The sequence below is a fragment of the Lissotriton helveticus genome, chromosome 11 (assembly GCF_964261635.1).
Source record: "Lissotriton helveticus chromosome 11, aLisHel1.1, whole genome shotgun sequence".
Lineage (NCBI taxonomy): Eukaryota > Metazoa > Chordata > Amphibia > Caudata > Salamandridae > Lissotriton > Lissotriton helveticus.
In genome coordinates this window covers 70,706,463-70,731,995 of record NC_136072.1, presented here as the reverse complement: position 1 = coordinate 70,731,995, position 25,533 = coordinate 70,706,463, and the positions used below count along the sequence as shown (strand labels likewise).

Sequence of the window (25,533 nt, the reverse complement as noted above, 5' to 3'; positions counted from 1 at the left end):
ACCAGTGACAGGAAATTCCTGCTTGTACCCAGGATAACCAGACTTTTCAGCTGCAATCTAATGACCGAGTAATTCTATGAAGTAGATATTACTATTAGCCTGAGATTTGACCCTACCTTGAACGTAACTGAGATAAAACAAGAGAAGTCACCCTCACATAGAGTTCAATAAGTGTGACCTGGAATTCACTGTACCAACACTGAGTAAACTTTTTACTGGGAGTGCATATGATCTGTCAGATTCTGTTAAAGCCCAATTAGCTGTTTTGGGGGTATGGAAAGTTAACCCAAGCCTTAAACTGATTAATATTACTGACTTATGCTGAGATTTGATATCTGGAAATTCAGAGCCACCCAAAACCGTGGAGATTGTATTTTATCACAAGCTGATGGAAACCTATTCTGGCACATTTTAGAAAAAAATTGCTCCCATCGAGAGTATGTAGTATTGATTAAAGATAGACGAAGAAATATAGTGAGGCTGGGGGCTCAGTGACTCCACCCCTACTTTCTGAGTGGGAAGCTGACCCGGACTGGTGCCTGCGGGCAGAAAAGATAGTCTACCAAAGCAGAGGTTGCCCGAAGAAATGGGAGAAGATGTGGGGAGCATGACAAGCATATTGGGGGTTCTGATGTTGTTAGGGAGGGTGGGTCTTGTACAAGGGTTTATGTAGTTTTGATTACTCTACTAGGTTATGTAACATGTCCAAATGTGCATTCTTCTGTGCTGAGCAAGTTTGAAATAAAAACAATTTAAAAAAAGGATAGATGAAGACAACTTAATTCATATCTGACTCTGAGAAATAAATTCATTTTAATAATCCCAGTCCTAAAACTGATGAGGAGTTTCTTCTGTCTTTCAGTGTCCACTTTCATTGGAAATTAATTTTGTAATGGTTATGAAAGATTTTTTGTATTTTTGAACAAAATAATGACCATACATTCGGTTGCTTATGCTTCCCATTATATCCCCATATGTGCAGATTGGCAGTGGGGGGTGCCAGGGTGTGGGGTGCACTCACCGCAAGCCCATGTAGCTTGCTCCTGGTTGTTACCTTATTGTAATCTTGCTTTGTTGCCTTTTTGCTGCCTAGTTTTGGTAACGTTTTGCTTCCTGTTGTAGCTTCTTTGTTGGTGTCTGACCTGGTTGCATTGTTTACTATTGTCTCTCCTCCCTTGTTGCTTTCATGAATAACTGAGCTTTGTATCAATCTGTATTTGTTGTATTTTGGTTACCAGTGTTCTTGCCCTGATTTCTGACTTTGCTGCCTTGTTGCTTGCTTTGTGCGTGCGTTTCCCTGTTGATTGGTTACTGTGGCGGTCAGTTTATGTCTTCTTAACTTGTCTTCATTTCACTTTCAGATCGTGGAATGGGAAGAAAGTCAGTTGGATGAACCAGTGAACTTTGGGAGCTGCAAGATTGACCCCGCTCCGTTCCAGCTGGTGGAGCGCACCTCGCTGCACAAGGTATAGGATTACAGGGAGACTTGTATGTAAGCACAACCACCTGTTCAACACCTAGAACATGAGACATTGAGTCAAGCACAGCTTCAACCCCTCCCATACTCGTGACGGAACCGTTCCGTCACGAGCCTCGGGTGGGCTGTGCTGGTGATGGAACGGTTCCGTCACGGCCCGCTCGCCGCGCCTGCGCGGTTCGAATTCCGCACCTGTGCGGCGCGAATTCCACACCTGCGCTGACGTTCTAAAGAGCGGGCGGGGCCGTGACGGAACCGTTCCGTCACAAGCACAGCCCACCCGAGGGCCGTGACGGAGCGGTTCCGTCACGAGCATGGGAGCACCGCGCGGCCCCGCCTCCCCCTTAGCGCTGCGACGGAATAGCAGCCGCAGCGAAGGGGTTAAAGCATCTCTCTGAACAACATACAGCCCAGCAGAAATGAGCCTTTGTTACGATGGTGGTCGGGTCGGACGAACATCTGACCGCCATCGCAGCAGGATTGGGACTGCCCGACAAGTAGTCTGTTGTTCCACCCTCCATATTTTGATACAACCGTCCTGTAGGTGGTCGGAAACATGCCTTTTTCTATCGTGGCTTCTGCTGCACCCCGGAAAAGGCCGCAGTAGAAAATGTCATGTTTTTAAACATCATGAACTGTGTGACAGACACCATATGGTGCCTGGCTCACAGTGCATGGATGTTTGGTGGGAGGGCCCCACATGTTCCCTCCTGGCCACATTCCAGTGGCACACGGAAGACGGGGGCCCTGCTTGGGGCCTCAAAAGGCCCTTTCCTGTGCCTTTACATGGCAGTGGGACCACCATGTTAAACACAAACGGGGCCGCTCCCAGTCTAAAGACCACGGTGCTTGAGTGTTAGATTGTGAGTGCTGGTATCTCACAAAAAGTGAAGACTGGTCTCACACACCACTGGGTGTCATGCTTCATCATCGACCAGTCCTCACCCTCTAAAAACTTGGTTTGGTAGAGGGGGGGGGGGGGGTGCATACACCTGACAACAAGGATGCACTTCTAAACTAAGTGGGGTCCTGTGAAATGAATAAATAAGTGAGGTTAAAAAGTCATTATAGATGCCAAATAGATTTAAATGTGACTGGCGGCTATTTGGTATTAAAAACAAAGGGCTCAGGTCTTACCAAATTATGGGGAACGGCTCATGATTTTTCAGCCCTAGGACAGGGACCTGCATGCCCCATAGTAGGATGAGGGAGGAAGACCCCTGTGGTCAAACATGCCTCAAGGTGCCTCTCCCGTGTATGCACCTAGGTGTGTACTCCTCTCCTCCTCGTCGAGTGATACCTTCTCACCATAATTTGCTAAGAGCGGAGCCATTTTCTCTATAGGTCCTGATGAATGCCACGGACCCAACTGGGCCATTCGGCAAAAAACTTGTCGACCATACTCACCACGGTGGGGGGGACAATAAAATCCCCATTACACCGTTCACTTGTTTTTAAATATCATATAGCTTATACATTTTATCTTCAGTTCAAAAATCCTATCCCCAGCTCAGTTTTTGACCTTGATATTAAATTATCTATACTGCTCAATACTGTTTGTAGCTTCATTTTTTGTATTATGTAATTTTTTTCTCTAACATTTGTCCATCTCTTGTGTTAAACTATTTTTGTTTCAATTGTCCTCCTCGGATATTTACACAATTTAGCTTGAAATGCGATTCTGTTCTCTGACTCATATTTTATATTTATAAATGGATATTTTTCTTTCTTAATTTACATAACATCCGTATTTGTAAATCGCGAACTACTCACCCTTACGGGTCTCAAGGCGCTGGAGGCCGTCATGGAAATTAAGTGAGCTACTGCCCAGAGTCACATGGTGCTGAGCTGAGCTGGAGCCGGGGATCGAACCGTGAATCCTGTGCTCCGAAGTCAGCTGCCCTGGCCGCTGCACCACACCTCTCCAACTTGTTTTCTGGTCATACTGCTTTAGTTTTCTATTCACCGGCTTCTGTATAATCTTAAAAGCAGGCGCAATTCCAAGCGGACAGAGGGACAGTTCAGAGACCTCACTTGGAGCTGGTTGTTTTTGTTCCATGTCTTTTCTTCTCCATTTGATTTCCCCTAGATGCCTTCTTATCATGGGTCTCTTGTTCAAGTTCATTTTGTGTTAAAAAAATGTTGCACTGTTGCCTATAGAGACGGATCTTTTCCAGTGTTCCTGCTAAAACATGGAATTCGCATCCTGTAGTCAATATTCCTTGATTCAGTTTAGGAATCTGAATCTATTACATAAGCAATTAGCCAGGGGTGGCTACTTTTGAAAAAAGCACTTACCCACCGCTCCTGCTGCCAGCCGCCTTGGTGCTCCTCTCTTCCCGGAAGACGTCCAAGGGCCACCACAGGCTCCCAGACTCCCTTCCCAATCCAGATGCTGCTTTCAAGCAATGAGAGCAGCGTCAGGATTGGTCTGAACGGCCTGGTTAGGCGCTCCCTATGGGACTGAGAGACTGTGCCATTTCTCCACCCAGCTGTACAATACAGGTTAGATACGGGTTAGATAAATCTAAGTTTGCGTGTCGGTTTGGCCGTCCCAAGACAACATGCACACAACCAACATGCGCACTTACAGTGCTGATGTCTGTCCGTAGAGGACGGCCCAGCCCCGCCCTAACCTCAGCAGCATCCGCTGTTAGTGAAAAATAAAACGATAGTGAAATTGTTTTATTATTGTTTTATTTTTCATCTGCAGTGGGGCAGCGGTCCTCCGCCATTACGAAGGAGCCGCCGCTGCAATCAGCAAATAGTCTCCCTTATAGGCAAGTAGCCCTATGCCAAAGTTGCACTCTATAAATTCCTATAACATAATATCTCAGACATGACATAACATGACGTGTGAAAGCATAGGCTCCCAAAGCATTGTCTGCAGTGACCTCGGCTGTCAACATTTCCACCCCATTGATATCTCATTGCGGAAGCTTACACCTGCATAATTTCTAACTCTAGCATATTTGCTAGCCACACATTATATAATACAGGCCCTAATAATTCTTTCTCCATAATATCATAGTAGGAACCCAGTCTGAAGAATGCGGATTATGTTCAATAGTGAATGCATGAAAAATATTCCCAATTTAGTGACCGTTTACCCTGGAGGAAAAAGTCATCACAAAAGCAGGGCTTCCCTTCTTCAGTCTAAAAGTTTTTTTAAATCCCGCTCAAGGACCAGTTCTAGGATTTATGGTGTCCTGGAGGACCACACAGCACCCCCACCCCCCTTCCATTAACAGACTTGATTCCAGTCGCAACAGGGGTATATTCACCGGAATTATGCAGCAGGAGAGGGCTAAATTATGCAGCAGGGTTGAGTAAATTTTGCGGCAAGAAATGTCAAATTATGCGGCACATTTCGGAATGATATTACTTCATTATTTCGTCATTTCTAAACTTGATAGCACCTCATTATTATCAGTTTAAACCCCAAATATAGCTTTAAGCAATGGAAAAGTGATCAGTCAGCCACTGTGTGGCAACATATGCTGCTGCATTTTTAATAACTTAAACCGTTTAAGCTAGAAACAAAATCTTGTTTTTGTTAAAGATCTGCAGATTCTGTGGCAGGTCAGCAAATAGTCTCCCTTATAGACAAGTAGCTCTGTGCGAAAGGTGCACTCTATAAATTCCTATAACATAATATCACAGACATGTGATGGAAAGAAGCGATTGTCCTCCCCATAAAAAAAGCCAAATGTGAGCGAGAGTCAGCTGGAGAATCTCCGACCAGTCTCACTCCTGCCATAATTTGCGAAAATAACCGACAAAGTGGTCAATATACAACTGATGGACCACATTAATCGGCACAGCCTATTGCACTCTACGCAATTGGGTTTTTGAGCAACTTACTCGACTGAGTCAGCACTGCTACTGTCAACTGAAACAATTTGTAGACCGGTAGATGAGGGCCAGACGGTTGCCCTGGTCCTCTTGGTCCTCAGTGCCGCTTTCAACACTGTAGCCCATCCACTACTCTTGCAACGCCTCCGGATAGGCGGGCTGGATAAACTAACCGTTGAATGGCTGAGGTCCTTTTTACAGGATCGTAGTTTTCAGGTGGCTCAGCGACCTCACTATTCCAAAAGCATGACGCTTGCTCATAGGGTCCCTCAGGGCTCTATACTTAGCCCCACCCTTTTTAATCCCGATATCGCCCCACTAGCGGAGATTATTACTGAACATGGAATCAGGGTTGTGTCATATGCGGATGACACGCAACTAGTTGTCTAATTGTCACAATCCCATGAAGAGGAAGCCAGCAATTTTTCTTCCTGCCTACAACAGCTGGCTACCTGGATGACGAATAACTGTTTTTAATTAAATGGCAGCAAAACTGAGGTTCTAGTGGTGGGAAACGCTCCCTCGTTCTGGTCCTCATCATGGTGGCCACAGACTCTGGGCCTGACACCCTCCCCCAGTAGTCAGGTCAAGAACTTGGGGATGTGTCTGGACTCCAAGCTCTCCTATGAGAATCGCACCAGAATTGTGGCCGGGAAGTGTTTTGGTGTAATGAAAGGACTCTGGAAAACTTTAGACATGCTGCCCATGGCAGCCAGGAAAACCGTAGTCCATGCGCTGGTAACTTCCCACCCGGACTACGGGAATGTTCTATACCTGGGAGCAAGTAGCAAGTGTCTGAGGAGACGTCAATGTATTCAGAATGCGGCAGCGCGCCTTGTTTTAATGCTGCCCAGGAGAACTTTCTCCAAGAATACCCTTGTTGCCCTTCACTGGCTCCCACGAGGGGGAGAATACTTTTTAAAGCCCTATGTATTAGTCTATTAGTCACCGTATTCACTGGGGTAAAAGGCAAGCTAACCACAAGTTATATTTCATAAGAAAATAAAGAGTTTATGTAATAATTTTCTAGATAATTAAATTACACACTGGTTTCACATATATCTAGGCCATATTCACTTTGATGTTAAAGTATAAATATAACTTGTGGTTAGCTTGCCTTTTTTCCCAGTGGTTTGTGCCCCACAGCTAGCAAGTTCATTTGTTTTCTTCGCAGGGGTCCCCCTTTTTCCAAATTGTTAGTCACCGTTATTCTGCAGGGGAAAGAACCAAGCTATCTACATGACCTAATGTCCCCCTATACTCCTTCCCGACATTTAAGATAATCGGGGACTGGATAGCTCAAAACCCCGGCTATCAAAAGAGCAAGAACGGGGGTCCACTCCTTCCGCTACCTAGCCGCGAAACACTGGAACAAACTCCCTCTCATACTCCGAAAGGAACCTTCTGAAAATATTTTTGGGAAAAAATTGAAGACTTGGCTCTTCCGCCCATAGGTTCCCTTTTAGTAGGGGTGACCAGAATTTTAAAGACAAAAATCGGGACATTTCGCAAAAATAGAAGAAGGGCTACAATTTTACTTCAAGCAATGAGAGCGCTCCTCAGCAGAGAATTACAATACAGGCAGTAAGAACATACATAAAATGCAATTTTAAAACCCAGTAGCTTGCCTGTTAATTAAATTGTTTTCTTGAAACAATTGCTAACTATCCCTTCTTTGTAAAACATAAAAAACACCACCCACCGTTTTCAGTCGACCCTCTTTAAAAACGGGGACATGAGCTACATTTCTTGAAATTTGATGGGACAGCTGGTTAAAAACGGGGACCGTCCTGGCAAAACGCGGATGCCTGGTCACCCTACATTTTAGCCATGTCACATTACCGCGCTGGACGAGGTCTAGCCGCAGCGCGGGGACGCACTAGCTAGTGTAACCATGCGCTTTACAAACTTGTTTATTATTTATAGATGATGGACTATGTGGCAAATATATAATAATTCAAAAATCGCCGTACAATCGTATAATTCCAGTGGTCCTTGTGTTGCCTCTCTGGCGCCCCCGAATGGCGCCATTTGCAGCTGCATAGAATGTCCTGCCCGTAGAAGCTCAAGCTGCCCAGCATGAAATGGAGAAAGTGTCAGTGAGAGGCAGGAGCAGGGTGGAATCGAGTCCCGCGAGTCACCGAACATTTACACTATGTTCTGTGTTCCAAAGAGAAAGCCGAGCAGGCGTGAAAGGTGGTCATGAATATTTAAAGGTTTTGTAATTGGCAAGGAGGCCGGTGGAACAGCACGCGGGGCGCTGAAACCCGGTGTTGACTTGGCAACGAGATGTGGCACACAAGAACTTCCCGCGCTTTCGAAACTCGTTCTTCTGTTCTTTGGTTTCACATTTATCAGTGTTCTGTAAACGTACGTTCAATTGGAACTAAATTGCATAATGTTTTATGCATTTGAATACTATTTTTTTACTTAAAAAAACACAATAATTGGTTTTGCCAGTGCTCGTTTTCTCCTAGACTAGGTGAGTTTCCCAAAGATCAATGCTCATTATGACTCCCCTGTTGAGTTGTGGCCCACCCCGGGTCTCCTCTGCTGTTCCAGTCGTGCCACTATGCACCTCATGCTCTGAGACTGGTTAAGTCTCTCTTCTCTGTTTATTCTCATCTCCACGCCAGGAGGCAAGGGCCACCTTCTCCTCTGCCAGCTGACCCTGCACTGTGCTATTTGCTCATTATTTCAACAAACCCTACACCAGTGCCTCGTCTGTCCACTGCTTTTCTTTTGTAATAGGCCTGAAAAGTACCTGTTAATGTGATCATTTGCTTTGGTGTTTGTATGGGGCGTGTATCTCTCTCTATTTTTTTGCAGTTGTATATAGCGCCAAGACTGCCCAAGTGAATTGGAGTGTTTTACTTGAGCAACAAGATGCATTACACAAGGTCAGATTCATTTTTCTAGGCCCGGGTGGATTAAGTGATTTGCCCAGAATTACAGGACGTTGAGCCGACGACGGGACTCGAACCTGGTTTCCCAGATCCAAAGTTGGCAGCTCTGGCGTTTAGGGCACATCTCCTGTGAGTGTGAGACACAGGAGAGTGAAAGTCTGAATTAAGTATGGGGTGCACAGGAGTAGGAGAGAATGCAAGAACATGAGGCAAAGCTAGGGAGTGAAGGAAAAGTGAAAATGTGCTGGGTTTAAAGGAATGTATGATGATACCACGCATACATCACAACGCAATATTTTACATCGCGGTTTTGACAATGCAAGTCGTTACATCGACTGCCGTTGGAGGGCGCTGGATTTAGGAATAGTGTGAATTACTATTCCAACTCCAGTCTACGTACAGTAGGGAAGGTGTTGGAATAGTAATTCACACTATTCCTTAGCCTAGAGCGCCCTCCAGTGCAAGTCGATGTAACGACTTGCATCGTTAAACCACAATGTAACCATTACGCGTTGTGATGGTTGCGTGGTAAAGGATGTTTCCCGTTTAAAGTAGGGACCACACAGTGACAATAAAATCCCTAGAGAGTATAGTAGGGGATTGTACATGTTAGGGGGGGGGGGGTCAGTAAAGAGGGAGGAGGGGGCCTATAGTATTGTTTGAGACATCTTCTGCCTCTCTATAATTTGTACTTGTGCCTGAAGAGTCTATAGAGTGAGAGATATTTTGGCGGAAGGAAAGACGAGGTGCTACTAAATGCAAACCATATTATTCACCTCAATCAATCGGGTTCTTGTAAAGTGCGACTACTCACCCGATAGGGTCTCAAGGCTCTGTATTGGGTCGTGGATCTGTGTTTCAGTCTAGGAGCCGGGTCTTGAGGTCTTTCCTAAATTGCGGCAGTGATGGTGAATGCCTGAGGTGCAGAGGCAGGGAGTTCCAGGTCTTCGCAGCGAGGTAGGAGAAGGACTTTCCTCAAGCTGAGGTTTTGCGGATCCGTGGGATGGTTGTCAGGGCCAGTTGGGCGGAGCGGAGATGTGTGGAAGGAGAAGTGGTGGTTGAGGTTTGCAGGACCGACATTGACCTCAGTGTTGACAGCTTCTGGAAGGACGGATATCCTGGTTTATACTTTCCCGTGGTACTGATGGAGAGACCCTCAAACGCATGCGGTCTGTCCTAGCTGACCAGAAGGATGCTCCCTTGAGGCCCTCTCTTGGTAGTCCTTCAAGTGCTGTGTCTGGCGTGCCTAGCCACGCAGAGTGCCTGACGGGATGCGGTGCAAGTGTCACTTCGAGGTTCCTGCAGCAACAGAAGCCAGTGGCAGCAAGTAGTCGCTCTAGTGTGTAACGCGCACAGAAAACACACAGTACTGTGGGGACCTGACACAGGCTTCCATGACTTCACCAATACAAGTTCACTCTGACTGATGGGGAAATACCTGCACCCTCCCAGGAGCAAAGGAATGAAACTCACCAGACATAGCAGGTTTGCTCAGAAACAGAGTGAAATGTATTGAGTGGTACCAAAAGCATGCGTCATTGCTAATTAGCAAGGTAGAAGTCAGGTCTCCTGCCTTAGGGGCTCTCAGACCGCTTCTTCCCAGAGTGGCTGGTTTCTGGGTGCTATATAGTTTAGAAATGCCATGTCAGCGGAACTAGAATAAGGCACCAAGCCAAATATGGCTAACATGGATGTGCAATATCTGCACCATGAAAATAAACAACCAGATATGGGCAGACCAGAAAGGCTGGCTCTGCACTGTGTAAGCAACTTGCACAACCAGATTAGGAAATATCATGTAGTCAGGATAGGCAATGGGACCTCTAAGGGGGTACAGAATAGCTTGTTGAAGCTTGTCCAGTCAAGGTCAGATAGGAAGCCCTTTGGAGCTCCAGGCCTCATATTACTGTGATGTATCTAATCATGATATCTTTTGAAGTGCATACACATGAACTTATATACGGATATTCATATATATTCTACAACACTGACCACCGCAAAAGTTGTCCAATTAAAGGCAAGTAAATGTTACTGCACTGAAGCTTTGTTTAATGTACACGTAGAGCGACTAGGCGAAAATCTTTAGGTCTGAATCATAGACATGTCATGGTGGACGACTCCCCCCCCCCCTCCCACACCCCCCATGATGCAGAGAGCAGTTTAGGACTGTTTACGTCCTCTGCTGCTGTCAGACTCACATACTGTGCTGTGAGAAGTATTTGGCTTGAGGACATTGTGAAATGTCACAATAAGTCTTTTTTTGTGTGGGGCGCCTTATGCTTTATCTTGTGGGGAGTGGAGGGGGCCCAGCCTTGTTTTCTTCTGCTTGATATGTTGTGTTGACTGTGATGTCACTAAGTCTCACCTTGGTGTCCCTATGCCCCCTGTCTGACGACCTGTCACATGCCACAGTTCCTCCCAGTTGAAAGTGCCTGTCTGTTGCTGTGTTTCTTCCTCTCAGTTAAATGACATGGCTGGGTGAGAGCAGGTGGAACAAGCTTCTTGTGCACAACCTAGCTCTCTTAATAATGTCTGTAGTGTGTTTGCATGCAGAGTTAGCTGCAGTTGTTTCAGAGTGGACAGGGACATTATTCCCATAGTAGGACTTAGAGGGGAGTCAATAGCTGAGTGTTGCGTGTCGGGTGGCAAAGAGTGAAACTGGGAGCCCTTGTTGATATGTTGCCGGTATATGCACATACATGACCTGTCACATAGTAATGATGCCATGGGCTCTGATGCAAGCAAGGAAAATGCCCCTTTGTTGGGTAGTAAACAACAGCCATAACAAGGGTGTAGGGAGCCTTTCCTACTTTTGGGCAGTGGTGCGACTACACCTACTGCGCTAATAATTAATAACAGTGCATAATCTAACAATGGTAGGGCTCTGAATATGACCTCATTGCACTAACACCTGTCTGGGGGTTTCTGTGATAGTAATCTGTTTCACAGAGAAGGGATTCAGTGTGATAGTTATCTGTTCGCGGAGCAGGGATTCAGTGTGATACGGATCTGTGTCACAGAGCAGGGATTCAGTGTGATAGTGATCTGTATCACAGAGCAGGGATTCAGTGTGATCGTGATCTGTATCACAGAACAGGGATTCAGTGTGATAGTGATCTGTGTTACAGAGCTGGGTTTCAGTGTGATAGTGATCTGTGTTACAGAGCTGGGATTCTTTGTGATAGTGATCTGTGTCACAGAGCAGGGGTTCAATGTGATAGTGATCTGTGTCGCAGAGCATGGATTCAGTGTGATAAGGATATCAGTCACAGAGCAGGGATTCCATGTGATAGTGATCTGTGTTACAGAGCAGGGATTCAGTGTGATAGTGATCTGTGTTACAGAGCAGGGATTCAGTGTGATAGTGATCTGTGTTACAGAGCAGGGATTCAGTGTGATAGTGATCTGTGTTACAGAGCAGGGATTCAGTGTGATAATGATATCAGTCACAGAGCAGGGATTCCATGTGATAGTGATCTGTGTTACAGAGCAGGGATTCAGTGTGATAGTGATCTGTGTCACAGAGCAGGGGTTCAATGTGATAGTGATCTGTGTCGCAGAGCATGGATTCAGTGTGATAAGGATATCAGTCACAGAGCAGGGATTCCATGTGATAGTGATCTGTGTTACAGAGCAGGGATTCAGTGTGATAGTGATCTGTGTTACAGAGCAGGGATTCAGTGTGATAGTGATCTGTGTCACAGAGCAGGGATTCAGTGTGATAGTGATCCATGTTACAGAGCAGGGATTCAGTGTGAAAGTGATCTGTGTCACAGAGCAGGGATTCAGTGTGATAGTGATCTGTGTTACAGAGCAGGGATTCAGTGTGATAGTGATCTGTATTACAGAGCAGGGATTCAGTGTGAAAGTGATCTGTGTCACAGAGCAGGGGTTCAATGTGATAGTGATCTGTATCACAGAGCATGGATTCAGTGTGATAATGATATCAGTCACAGAGCAGGGATTCCATGTGATAGTGATCTGTGTCACAGAGCAGGGATTCAGTGTGATAATGATCTATCACAGATTCAGTGTGATAGTGATCCGTGTCATAGAGCAGGGATTCAGTGTGATAGTGATCTCTGTCAGAGAGCAGGGATTCAGTGTGATAGTGATCTGTGTCACAGAGCAGGGATTCAGTGTGATATTGATTTGTGTCACAGAGCAGGGATTCAGTGTGATAGTGATTAGTGTCACAGAGCAGGGATTCAGTGTGATAGTGATCTGTGTCGCAGAGCAGGGATTCAGTGTGATAGTGATTAGTGTCACAGAGCAGGGATTCAGTGTGATAGTGATCTGTGTCACAGAGCAGGGATTCAGTGTGATAGTGATTAGTGTCACAGAGCATGAATTCAGTGTGATAGGGATCCATGTCACAGTGCAGGGATTCAGTGTGATAGTGATCTGTGTCACAGAGCAGGGATTCAGTGTGATATTTATCTGTGTCACAGAGCAGGGATTCAGTGTGATATTGATCTGTGTCACAGAGCATGGATTCAGTGTGATAGTGATCTGTGTCGCAGAGCATGAATTCAGTGTGATAGGGATCCATGTCACAGTGCAGGGATTCAGTGTGATAGTGATCTGTGTCACACCACAGGGGTTCATTGTGATGGAGATCTGTGTAAGAGAGCAGGGATTCAGTGTGATAGTGATCTGTCTCACAGAGCAGGGATTCAGTGTGATAGTTATCTGTGTCACAGATCACGGATTAAGTGTGATAATGATCTGTGTCACAGAGCAGGGATTCAGTGTGATAGTGATCTGTGTCACAGAGCTGGGATTCTGTGTGATAGTGATCTGTGTCACAGAGCAGGGATTCAGTGTGATAATGATATCAGTCACAGAGCAGGGATTCAGTGTGATAGTGATCCATGTCACAGAGCAGGGATTCAGTGTGATATTGATCTGTGTCACAGAGCATGGATTCAGTGTGATATTGATCTGTGTCGCAGAGCAGGGATTCAGTGTGATAGTGATCTGTGTCACAGAGCAGGGATTCAGTGTGATAGTGATCTGTGTCACAGAGCAGTGATTCAGTGTGATAGTGATCTGTGTCACAGAGCAGGGATTCAGTGTGATAGTGATCTGTGTTACAGAGCTGGGATTCAGTGTGATAGTGATCTGTGTCACAGAGCAGAGATTCAGTGTGATAATGATATCAGTCACAGAACAGGGATTCCATGTGATAGTGATCTGTGTTACAGAGCAGGGATTCAGTGTGATAGTGATCTGTATTGCAGAGCAGGGATTCAGTGTGATAGTGATCTCTGTCACAGATCACTGATTCAGTGTGATAATGATCTGTGTCACAGAGCAGGGATTCAGTGTGATAGTGATCTGTGTCGCAGAGCAGGGATTCAGTGTGATAGTGATCTGTGTCGCAGAGCAGGGATTCAGTGTGATAATGATATCAGTCACAGAGCAGGGATTCCGTGTGATAGTGATCCATGTCACAGAGCAGGGATTCAGTGTGATATTGATCTGTGTCACAGAGCATGGATTCAGTGTGATATTGATCTGTGTCGCAGAGCAGGGATTCAGTGTGATAGTGATCTGTGTCACAGAGCAGGGATTCAGTGTGATAGTGATCTGTGTTACAGAGCAGGGATTCAGTGTGATAGTGATCTGTGTTACAGAGCTGGGATTCAGTGTGATAGTGATCTGTGTCACAGAGCAGGGATTCAGTGTGATGATAATCTGTATCACAGAGCAGAGATTCAGTGTGATAATGATATCAGTCACAGAACAGGGATTCCATGTGATAGTGATCTGTGTTACAGAGCAGGGATTCAGTGTGATAGTGATCTGCATTGCAGAGCAGGGATTCAGTGTGATAGTGATCTCTGTCACAGATCACGGATTCAGTGTGATAATGATCTGTGTCACAGAGCAGGGATTCAGTGTGATAGTGATCTGTGTCGCAGAGCAGGGATTCAGTGTGATAGTGATCTGTGTCGCAGAGCAGGGATTCAGTGTGATAGTGATCTGTGTTACAGAGCAGGGACTCAGTGTGATAGTGATCTGTGTCACAGAGCAGGGATTCAGTGTGATAGTGATCTGTGTCACAGAGCAGGGATTCAGTGTGATAGTGATCTGTCACAGAGCAGGGATTCAGTGTGATAGTGATCTGTGTCACAGAGCAGGGATTCAGTGTGATAGTGATCTGTGTCACAGAGCAGGGATTCAGTGTGATAGTGATCTGTGTCACAGAGCAGGGATTCAGTGTGATAGTGATCTGTGTCACAGAGCAGGGATTCAGTGTGATAGTGATCTGTGTCGCACAGCAGGGATTCAGTGTGATAGTTATCTGTGTCGCAGACCAGGGATTCAGTGCGATAGTGATCTGTGTCACAGAGCAGGGATTCAGTGTGATAGTGATCTGTATCACAGAGCAGGGATTCAGTGTGATAGTGATCTGTGTCACAGAGCAGGGATTCAGTGTGATGATAATCTGTATCACAGAGCAGAGATTCAGTGTGATAGTGATCTGTGTTACAGAGCAGGGATTCAGTGTGATAGTGATCTGTGTCACAGAGCAGGGGTTCAGTGTGATAGTGATCTGTGTCACAGAACAGGGATTCAGTGTGATAGTGATCTGTATCACAGAGCATGAATTCAGTGTGATAGTGATCTGTGTTACAGAGCAGGGATTCAGTGTGATAGTGATCTGTGTCACAGAACAGGGATTCAGTGTGATAGTGATCTGTATCACAGAGCAGATCCCAGATTCAGTGTGATAATGATCTGAGTTACAGAGTAGGGATTCAGTGTGGTAATGATCTGTCACAGATCACGGATGCAGTGTGATAGTGATCCGTGTCATAGAGCAGGGGTTCAGTGTGATAATCATTTTCACTACAGGTCAAAAATCAGTGTAATTAGGGGTCCTACCAGAGAGCAGGGATTTATGGTGAAGGAGCGTATGTGATGGGGGAATGGTTCAGCTCGGTAAGGCCCATGAGACAAAGAATGATAGCTGGGATTTAGGGTTAAGCACCATACAAAATTAGACAGCGCTGTTTTTTTCCTTAATGACTAAACAAGAAATAGAAAGTTAAACGTCTACTCTTTTTTTTACATGGATATCACTGATCAGGACTACTCTATCGCTTCTAAATTAACCATTTCTTATCTTCTGTTTCCAGACTCACACGGTGTTCTCTCTTCTTGGCATTGAGCACGCCTACGTCACCAGCATTGGCCGCCTCATCGGAAGGGTGTCCCTGAAGGAGGTGAGAGAGGTTGTCATGAGAAAGCCTTGATAAACCTGCCCAGATGCTTATTACCAGCCCACCTTAGCCAATTTTGAAACCACACATCCTAACCAAACCAGAACATAGCCAATCACCCCTCCTGTCTGCAATAGTGAGTTTTATCTCAATCGACATAGTTTCTAAAAGCACCACTAAGTGAATCAAACTTGATGGATAACAGTGGTGTAAGAGGCAACGTACCTCTCCAAATGTACATTGGGGTAGATAAAAGGGCACCTGTTTCCCACACTGCTGGTCACCCACATAAGCACTGAGAAGCCCCTCTACACCAGAGTGGATGGACATAGTGCCAGGGTACTGGGGGCCCTCTAAAGAGTAGGATGAGCTATATGTTAGACAGAGAAGGACATTAAAAACAAATAGGCAAAAACTACTTATGATATTGCAAAAATGGTATCTTTATTATGATAACGTATATTCCGGTTGTTGGCTTTCCAGACCACAAGGGCAAAGACTTCAGGTCATTATTGCTTCTGGACAAGGGCCTCCTGGTGGACGAGGCCATGTCCACAGCCAGTTAGTTTTAAGGGGTCCCTTCTCCTCCACTGAGGTTTCCTTGAAGCTAAAGCTTATCTGCTGCTTAAACGATCCACCATACTGGGCATTTCACCTATCCTACTATCCGCGAACCTAGAATGGAGTAGGGGTGAAGTTTCCAGTAGATGTAGGGCACGAAAGACTAGTAGTGAGTTTCTACCTGTATTTGTCATCTATACCTATTGCCAGGAAGATGGTCTTATGTTTGAGAAGGGAGTTAATGATTATATTGGTTCCCACCAACCATCTGAGCTCCGCATCCATCTTGGCCTACCTAATGAGCACCCCTTCCAAAATGGATGCTGACTCACTGCACCCAGAAGTAACGTCTGAAGACGATAAGAAGCCCATCCTTTATAGCTTAAGGAAAGATGTATGACAAGCAGACTCCTATCCACCTTTACACAAGTTGCTGTAGGCATCATTTGTGGACAGCATCCTCATTGGCCAGTGGTGGATGCTGTTCTATAACCATGGGGTCTCTCACCTTACTGCTCATGGTCTGATCAGCTCAGAGAAGAGTTCAGATGTGCACGTCCTTGGTTACAAGTCCTTCCTGCCACCTGGCGTGCTCTGGGTATAATGTCAATTCGCTGGAGCGCCCTCACGCCCCACTACCATCTTTTAATGAATGAAAGAAATAGTGTGACAATAAGGCAGATAGCTCAGAGAGAGAGAGAGAGCAATAAATCCCATTGAAGTATTCTATCTTCCCTCTCCTTACAAACGTAGGAAACAACCAGTGGTTAATTTGTGAAAAAATAAGTGCCAAGGCTCTCGTCAGGAAGCAGCTTCCACCAGCCAATAACAGATCTAACCAAAACCCTACTAATGGGGAGAGGATGTGGCATAAGGGCCTGAGCTGCCGACTTTGGAGCTGGGAAACCAGGTTAGGGTCTCGGCATAGGCCCAACATCCTGTGATTCTGGGCAAATCAGTTAAACTCCCCGGGCCTGCAAAAAATAACAAGCATTGAAAATGCAATAGGTCTCGCAATAGAAGAGTTTAACTTTTTTCGTTTTGCAAATGGATGAGTGGCGTTGCGTGGATGAGTGGCGTTGCGTGGATGAGTGGCGTTGCGTGGATGAGTGGCGTTGCGTGGATGAGTGGCGTGTGAGAGTGGCGTTGCGTGTGTGAGTGGCGTTGCGTGTGTGAGTGGCGTTGCGTGTGTGAGTGGCGTTGCGTGTGTGAGTGGCGTTGCGTGGGTGAGTGGCGTTGCGTGGGTGAGTGGCGTTGGAATGCAATAGGTTTCGCATTAGAAAAGTTGTAGTTATTGGTCTTGTAAATGACATAATTTATTTATTTTTTCGTTGTTAAAATTGCTAAATTGATGGCTTTGTCATTTACAATGCCAATAGTTATAACTTTTGCGAATGTGACACCTATAGCATTTGGAATGCAACATGTTTTGTATTTACGTGACTTATATGGCAGCTCTGGTCGTTATGCTACATCTCTAGATAGTTTTATCTTTCGCAAATGTGACACCTATTGTAACACAATATGTGTTGTGAGGGTGGGTGAGGGGTTGAGGGTGAGGGGTTGAGGGTGAGGGGTTGAGGGTGAGTGAGGGTGAGGGTGAGTGAGGGTGAGGGGTTGAGGGTGAGTGAGGGTGAGGTGTTGAGGGTGAGTGAGGGGTTGAGGGTGAGTGAGGGTGAGGGGTTGAGGGTGAGTGAGGGTGAGGGGTTGAGGGTGAGTGAGGGGTTGAGGGTGAGGGGTTGAGGGTGAGTGAGGGTGAGGGTGGGTGAGGGTGGGTGAGGGTGGGTGAGGGTGGGTGAGGGTGAGGGGTTGAGGGTGAGTGAGGGTGAGTGAGGGTGAGGGGTTGAGGGTGAGTGAGGGTGAGGGGTTGAGGGTGAGTGAGGGTGAGGGGTTGAGGGTGAGGGGTTGAGGGTGAGTGAGGGTGAGGGTGGGTGAGGGTGGGTGAGGGTGGGTGAGGGTGAGGGGTTGAGGGTGAGTGAGGGTGAGTGAGAGTGAGGGTGAGGGGTTGAGGGTGAGGGTGGGTGAGGGTGAGGGGTTGAGGGTGAGGGGTTGAGGGTGAGTGAGGGTGAGGGTGAGTGAGTGTGAGGGGTTGAGGGTGAGTGAGGGGAAGGTCTGGAAAGGGCCGAGCAGCACGCGGTGAAAGGCCGCAGTCCCATTCAGCAGTAAGCCTGGAGAAGTAACCACGTTGGGGTGGCATTCATTGTCCTGCTGGTCTCACACCGTGCCAGGGATCGGTCTCCAGGATGGCACCAAGTAAAGGATTGTCCAGTCTGTGTACTATTCACACGTTTGAGTTCAACATCAAAAACTAGAATGTCGCAGAAGCGCTGCAGGCATCTCTGCATTCCTCTAATGTGCACAATCCTCATGTGTGGCAGCCTGAACCGCTGCTTCGGTATCCGTCTCCGACAGGAGCATGGCTATCGTTTATTAAGCTCACGCGGTTTCCGTAAGCGGCGGCTAAGAAATGAGCAACTTACAGAAAAGATCATATAAATAGCAACGACAAGTGTTTGACTGACTCTCGATGGAAATGCACAGGGTACTGTTTACTGAGTCAGACTTCCCTTCACACGCACCTCTGAAGGTCCATAGCTGTGTTGGGGTGAGGGAGGGGACCACCCCGTAGACGGCAAATTCCTGCACAGGATTGCCACTTCGGAGAATGTAGGATGACTGTAGTTCTCATTGTAGTGCTCAATTAGCATGTCAAGTACAGAGTAAGGCCTCCAGTGTAGCAAGTGAGCCATAAAGGCCCCCGTTCCCTGGTGCGATGGTAAATATTAAACTAGCATTGGGAAAGGGCATTAGATCTGCTCGATCGCTATTGTAAAAAAAAAACACAAGCATTGGCAATATGAAATAATTTTTTTAAACAAATAAACGCGAGTTGTGCGAGGAAGAGGAGGGAGAGGGGGGTGGGGGGGAGCGGGTTGTCGCAGCCCTAAAAAGATGTTCATCGCGCTGATGGGGGCGGGAGCAGCTTCCTTTGAAGTCTGATTGGGGGTGGGTCAGTCTGATGCCGAGGCACAGACAAATGGTGGTGTGTGGTGTGGCTGGCGAATATGTGCATCTACTCCCCTGATTTGCACATGCCCCGGGTCATTCTCTACCGATATGTTCTGGGTATTGTGTTCTGCTGTGACTCTGGTTGGGTGATAGCTTTATTTCAATTGCTGCGGGGGAGGGGGGGAGGGGGGGGAGTTGAAGTCGGTGTACGAAAGGTCTGCGTCTTATATCAACTGTATGTGTAGCGCACACCGGTGACCTTTATGCATGATAGTTTCCCTGAAAACATGTACGTGTGTTTTTAGGTGTTTTACATAAAGTGTCTTAGTCGAAGAAATAATGGAAGATCACAGGCACGGCGGCTACAAGAGAAACACACACACAGACATTTTTTTAAAACAAGCAGAAACACGAGAGACGGCCTGCGGCCGTCAAAGTGAAGTGGACACGGCGGGCAGGGGAGGGGGCGGAGCGGGGAGAGCGGCATGTGGGTGTTAAGAAGCCGGGCCTTTGAAGTGAAGCTAAGCTTCACTTCAAAAGGTGTCGGAGGAATGCGGGAGAGAGGAACAGATGGCGATTGCGGCTGTGCACGCGCTTTTAAGCTCAATGCACATGCGCATTGAGCTTAAAAGTCACGGGCACTGCAAGGAATCGCCACGATTCCTTGCTTGTTAGTTAAAGCGTGGTTAGGCCGCAATAGGCTCGCAAGCTCGATGCGCATGCGCATCGACAGGCGAGACCTAAAAATAATGTGTCTTTAACTAGTGCTCATGAAAAGCGCACCTTTGGGTCAAGTTTGCAGTATAAGCATCGGTGTTGACGATTAAGTGCCGGACGGTGCTGAGCACTGGAAACCATCCGCTCAAATTAAGCACTGGAAGCAAATTATACTTTTATCCCCACTACCCTGTACTTGATTCTCCTGTCATTCCATACGAACACCTCCTCAATCTTTTTACCTTATAATACCTGTCAGTCTGAACCCCTCATAGTAACATACACACTTACACCATATGCCCTATTCTCTTCCAATAACAATCCCTCATCAATCATTATTCATACAGTACCTATTTTCTTCCGACATGAACATTATTGTCTATATTTGTCTCTACAACTCCACACTCGTATAGTACCTGGTCCCCTGCCCCCATGTACATTCCGAATATGCTGCCACCCATGCATGCCCAACCACTTGCTACCTCTTCTTCCCTTCTTACAAAGGGCCTACTCAAGTGCAGCCCCTCAACCTCACATACCCACACTAAGTATCTGGTCCCCCTGCCTCTCTCCCTCACAAGTTGCCCCATCGCTAGCAGAGCACATGCAATTGTCTGCGGCAGCATCACTGCGGGGGTGCAGTACCCAAATGGGTTTGTGCACTCAGCTCAATGACGTGAGCTTCAGAGACCTACAGAGAGGAAATCGCTGCTGCTTCACCGATGCTGATACCTTCAAGCAAGTGAGTAAGATGCAGTACTTAATTTGAGCCAGTGGTTTCCGGTGCTCGGCACTGGCACGTAATTGTCAACACTGGCACATATGACATTCTGCCACATGGTGGCGCTGTTCATCTAATTTAGAAATTAGCATAACAGCTGTAATTATTATTTCAATATAATTTAATAATGACTAATACCTGCCGCCCAAGTCATTCTTATATCTTTGGCGGCCTGGAATATTTTGAGCGGGCACACTTGTAGGAGTATGATGGCTAGTAGTTGTGTTTGGTCCGTCTGTGGCAACGGCAGTGCATGGCGCAAGCAGCATTGGCCTCCTGACGAGGGTCTTGGCACTTATTTTTTTTTACAAATTAAACTCTTGGAAGAACAAAATGTGAACTACCCCTCTTCCAGCCACCACCCCAGCTCTTGCATCCAGATGCCCTTGGCAGTCATCTAGCTGCATATGGGTAATTCCACAATTGCCATTTGCAACATTCACTGCTATACATGGCTTGAGAGAACATCAGGAGTTGTCTAAACGTACTCGGGATAGGTCAAGGCCTGGAGATCTGTTTGCTTATTGGTCCCTTATTGTTGTGACCCAGATAACCGTGGGTATCATGCCTTAGTCTTAACCCTCACTGCAGAATCTATGCAATAACAGTCGCATGAATAAACACAGCTAACTGTTTTATTGTTCTCCCTCTATAACCACAGCTCAGGAAAGCCATTGAGGGCTCAGTGCATGTAAAAGGGGCAAAAGTGCGCCCACCGCTCGCCAGCTTCCGAGACAGCGCCACGAGCAGCAGTGAAACAGAGACCACCGAAATGCACAAACTGTGGAGCCGGCAGGAACGGCATGCCATCCCTCGCGATTCCAGCCCTTCCGACACAGACGACAAATGTCAATGAAGAGAACATTGGGGGATATTGAATGATAGCTCCCTGCGAGAGCTTCCAGCGAGCAACAGAACGAGATAACTCTGGGACGCCCAGTAACCTTGCCCGAGCCCCAGGTGTAGTTAGCAGCTCAGTGCACCAACAGAGGATTCTGAGAACAGGACATGTTGCCAAACACGGACCATCACCGAGATGCCAAACCTTCATTTTTGTTGTCTCATCTCCCATCAGTCTTCCTTCTTAGTTGGACACCTTCTTTACTTGGAAGCCAGCAAACCTTCCCTCATCCACGTAGAAAGTAAAGAAGGATTTTTGTACTTTCCGTGATACATTCCTAAAAGGACCATTTCTGTGGGACATCATCTCAGGAAGGTAAGCTTCCCCCATCTGTTCAACCACACTCTTCTTCCTTCATGTCTCTGCCACAAGTGTGTTCTGTTGACAGGAGCAAATGCCCAGTCCTGCCTTGAATTCTGGATTTGTGTTCCTGTAGTAATTCCTTCAGCTCTTGATTCATGTTGCTGAGATGATTTAGTCTAATTCTGTCCCGCCATTAAGGAAGCCATGGTGCCGCCACCGGGCAGTGAGCAGTGGAAGAACAGACTGTCCTGGTGATGCCTTGAATGCCATTGAAAGCTTCAGGACTCTGCTGATGGAACTGATTGCTCAGAAAAGGTGGTAGAAATATGGATTGTTCTATTGCCCGGATAATGCTCCGGTTGCCCCATTACCTGGTTCTTGAGAACGTGCAGTGACTATTCTTGCTCCTTTCCTTTTCATACTCCAAGGTACATTGAAGGTGAAAGGGTTCTCTAGTTGGCTTGAAGGTCTAACCGGGGCATTCCAAGAACGACTTGAATCTTTCAGGGTGTGCTATGTTTTCATCCCACCAATTCTCTCTTCTCAAGCATTCTACTTTAAACCAATGAGCAAGTCGCTGGGGACATGTGTCTCCACAGGAGGAGTACATTAAGAAGTGAATGCCTGAGCCAGGTTTCCAGAAGGGGGAGCTACCATTGGGATAAGTGTGTGTCTGATTCCATCAGTCATGGTTTTGTTGAGATCTGCGCTATTGAGACATTTACTAAAGTGTGGTATTCCTCACCTGATGTATGGGCAGAAGCTGCAGACATGAACACAGCGCTGCTTTGGTGTGACGTGTAAAGGTAACCAGTTCTAGGTATCCCTGATCAAGTTGTATCTGTGAACAGAAGCAGCCTTACAATCGTCATATATTCTGTTCACCAGTAGAGGGAAATAATCTTAAAATATACAAGTATTTTCTGATCTCTGGGGAGTGGCTGTGGTATGGGAATGTCCAAGCATTAAATTGCAACAATCCTACTATGCCCATGTTTGATTAGTGCATCAGGGGTAATTTGCCTCCCATCAGCTCATCTGTTGACACCAGTGACCTTCAGTCTGTCTAAAGGGGGGTACCCGCACTGAGATAACTTTAACCAAGTCTTTAAAGGTAAGGTTATGCAAATGCCTATACCTCATGACCAGTATGGCTCAGGAGGTTACAGAGTGCTCTCAATGTCAGGAGATCTATAAACAGCAGTTTTAAGGTGCTTACACGTCTGCCTGGCCATCACGGTCAGCCATTTTGAACTAGATTTGCCTCAGTCTGTCCGACCTTTACGGCATATCAGTCTGACAGATATAGTCTCTAAACATTATTTGTAAAGAGTAGGTTCTCTGTTTGACCTCAGAAGGTAGGTAATCGCATGATGTTAAGGAGAATAGTGCAGAGATTACCTTTCCAGTGTGCCAAGAATTATTTCTTTCCCTCCCCTAAGAGGTTCTCTCCAAACAGCTTGGTGGCATCTCTTTATGGACTCTGTTGGGAATTGATTAATGATTTATTATCTATTAAATGGATCTGAGAATGAGTGGCCTCATGATATGTGATTGTCATAATCCTGGGATCCGTCTGGATGTACATAACAAAGAATTTTATATTAATTTAATAAAACAGAACTTTTTAAAATATAACGTTGTGCTTCTTCAATGTATCTGACCAGTACTACACCATGTTTCTATTCTATGCCCTTCCGATGTGTCTCAGAGGAGATAAGCTCATTTTGACAACAACAGTTAGAAAGACCACTCCTGCAACTAAAAATGTCAAATGTGATAAACTTTGTGCCTGTGAAAAATTTGTTGGCCAGGGAAACCAGAGGCTCCTTTTTTACGCTGCAACTTCTCTCCACCAACACCGGTAAGACAACGTTTCTAGCATGTTGGTATTGAAGATCAACCTTCTACAGGTCTTGTGGAGTTTTCTCGAATAGTGTTCTGTGGGCAGCAGTCATTACTTTAAATGCAATGCATGTCTTCACTAGATCCCATTGAAGATGACCTGGAACAGAATGCATATGCAGGTCCCAGTGACTAAGCAAGCTGCCTGACTTTGAGCCAATGGAGCAGAGTCCAAGGCAGCTCGTTAGATAATGCAATACAGCACTGAAGCCTGGTCCCTAAATTGCCTCTGGCCATTATCAAAGGATGCTATATGGCAAGGATGTACTGGTGTTACAGGCTTAAGAAAATGCATTGTAGAGCTGAAAATGGATGTGCCTTGAGTGATTAACCTCATAGTAAAGAATGACAACTTCCTGTTTTTACTTTTGAAACATTTTCAATTGCCTTTTACTGGTTACAGAAGAATATATTTAATTAAGACAGTTGAAGTTTTTCCAGGCTAAAATATTTGTATTAATGTAAAGAAAACAGGAAATGAGACAGGATCACCCAGGAGCTTATGGGTTAGATGGATGTTGTCAAATTAGGTAAGAAACCAAACACCATAACTTAAAAGTAACTTGTGCAAGGGTTATGTATAAATCTTAAACTAAGGAAGCAAAAGAAAAGTGTCTTGAGAATCATCACATCTGAATGGGTACAAGTCAAAAGTGCAACCTTCTAGTGTGACAAATTCACTCTGCCGGATACAAAAAGCACACCTATATCCCATATTCACTAGTATTGCCCGCCAGAAAACACAAACATTTTAACTGTAAGACTACAAAATATATTCAGTCCAAGACATTCAAACAAGCATTGGCAAAGTTAATGGGTCTGGTGTTGGCTGCCCACCTTTGGCTTTGCCAGTGCTTATTTGGTTTGTGAATGGTTTTGGATGAAGACACACAAGTCGTTTGATAGCAGTGCTGGGTGAAATACATAAATATACATATATGTATATATATCTCCAAACACACAAAAAACAATACCGGTGCAAATATTTCATTTTTCTCAGCCCGAAACACTCGTTTCATTCTTCATGACCATTTCGATGGAGCACAGAAGGTATTGATTGTTAAACTTTTTTGCAGCATAGCATTCAAAGACCAGTGTCTTCTTAATGGTCCAACAAACAGCATATTACTGCAAGGGTCATCCTAGCCTAGCCGTTTTATGCAAAACAGCCTCCATGTGGCCACACTCAAAACCGGGCTGGCACTCGCCACGAGCAGTCAGCTATGAGGTTCAAGTGACACAAGAATCAGCAGCCCTACCAGTGCATTCTGGTCCATGTGGTCCTTTTTTGCAAAGTTGCAGTTCTTCCAGTGGAGCAAAGCTTGATAATGACCTTGAAGTATTTCATATTTCTCAGCCTCAGACACATCATTTTGCTTTTCATGAGCTCTTCGCTGGAGCAAAGAAGGTATTGAGCACCAAACTTTTTTGCACCATAATATGTGAAAGACAGTCGGTCGATAGCTGTCCAACAAACACCATGTACTGCAAGGACCATCCCCCACTTGTGCAAGTCGTTGGGGCGGAGGACCGTTTTATGCTAAACAACCTCCATGTGGCTACACTCAAAACAGGACGACACTCACTAATAGCCCACAGATGTGAGTTTCAAGTGACACTAAATTCAATAGCCCTCCCAGTGCATTCTGGTCAGTGTGGTCCATATTTGCAAAGTTGCAGTACTTCCAATGAGCAAAACTTGAGAATTGGTCATTTCTTGCAAATATTTCATTTTTATTGCCCCATACATGTTTCACTTTTTATGAGCTCTTCGGCAGAGCAAAGCAAGTATTAAGTGTATTTCTGTTTTTTTAACATATGTTAAGATTTTATTATTTATGAGACCGAACTGTGATGTCACTTCAATACATTGCTTCTTTCAGTGA

General features: G+C 45.8%; 1 protein-coding gene across 1 annotated transcript in view; it reads left to right on the top strand.

Annotated features, from left to right (window-relative positions):
• CLCN2 (chloride voltage-gated channel 2) overlaps positions 1 to 23,380 on the top strand; it is a 530,501-nt gene extending 507,121 nt beyond the window's left edge. Inside the window, exons 22-24 of the mRNA XM_078668166.1 lie at positions 1,362 to 1,466; positions 15,387 to 15,473; positions 21,200 to 23,380. Coding sequence (XP_078524292.1) covers positions 1,362 to 1,466; positions 15,387 to 15,473; positions 21,200 to 21,394 — 387 coding nt within the window. The 3' untranslated portion in view covers positions 21,395 to 23,380. The remainder of the gene's footprint in view (positions 1 to 1,361; positions 1,467 to 15,386; positions 15,474 to 21,199) is intronic.
• The last annotated feature ends 2,153 nt before the right edge of the window (positions 23,381 to 25,533 follow it).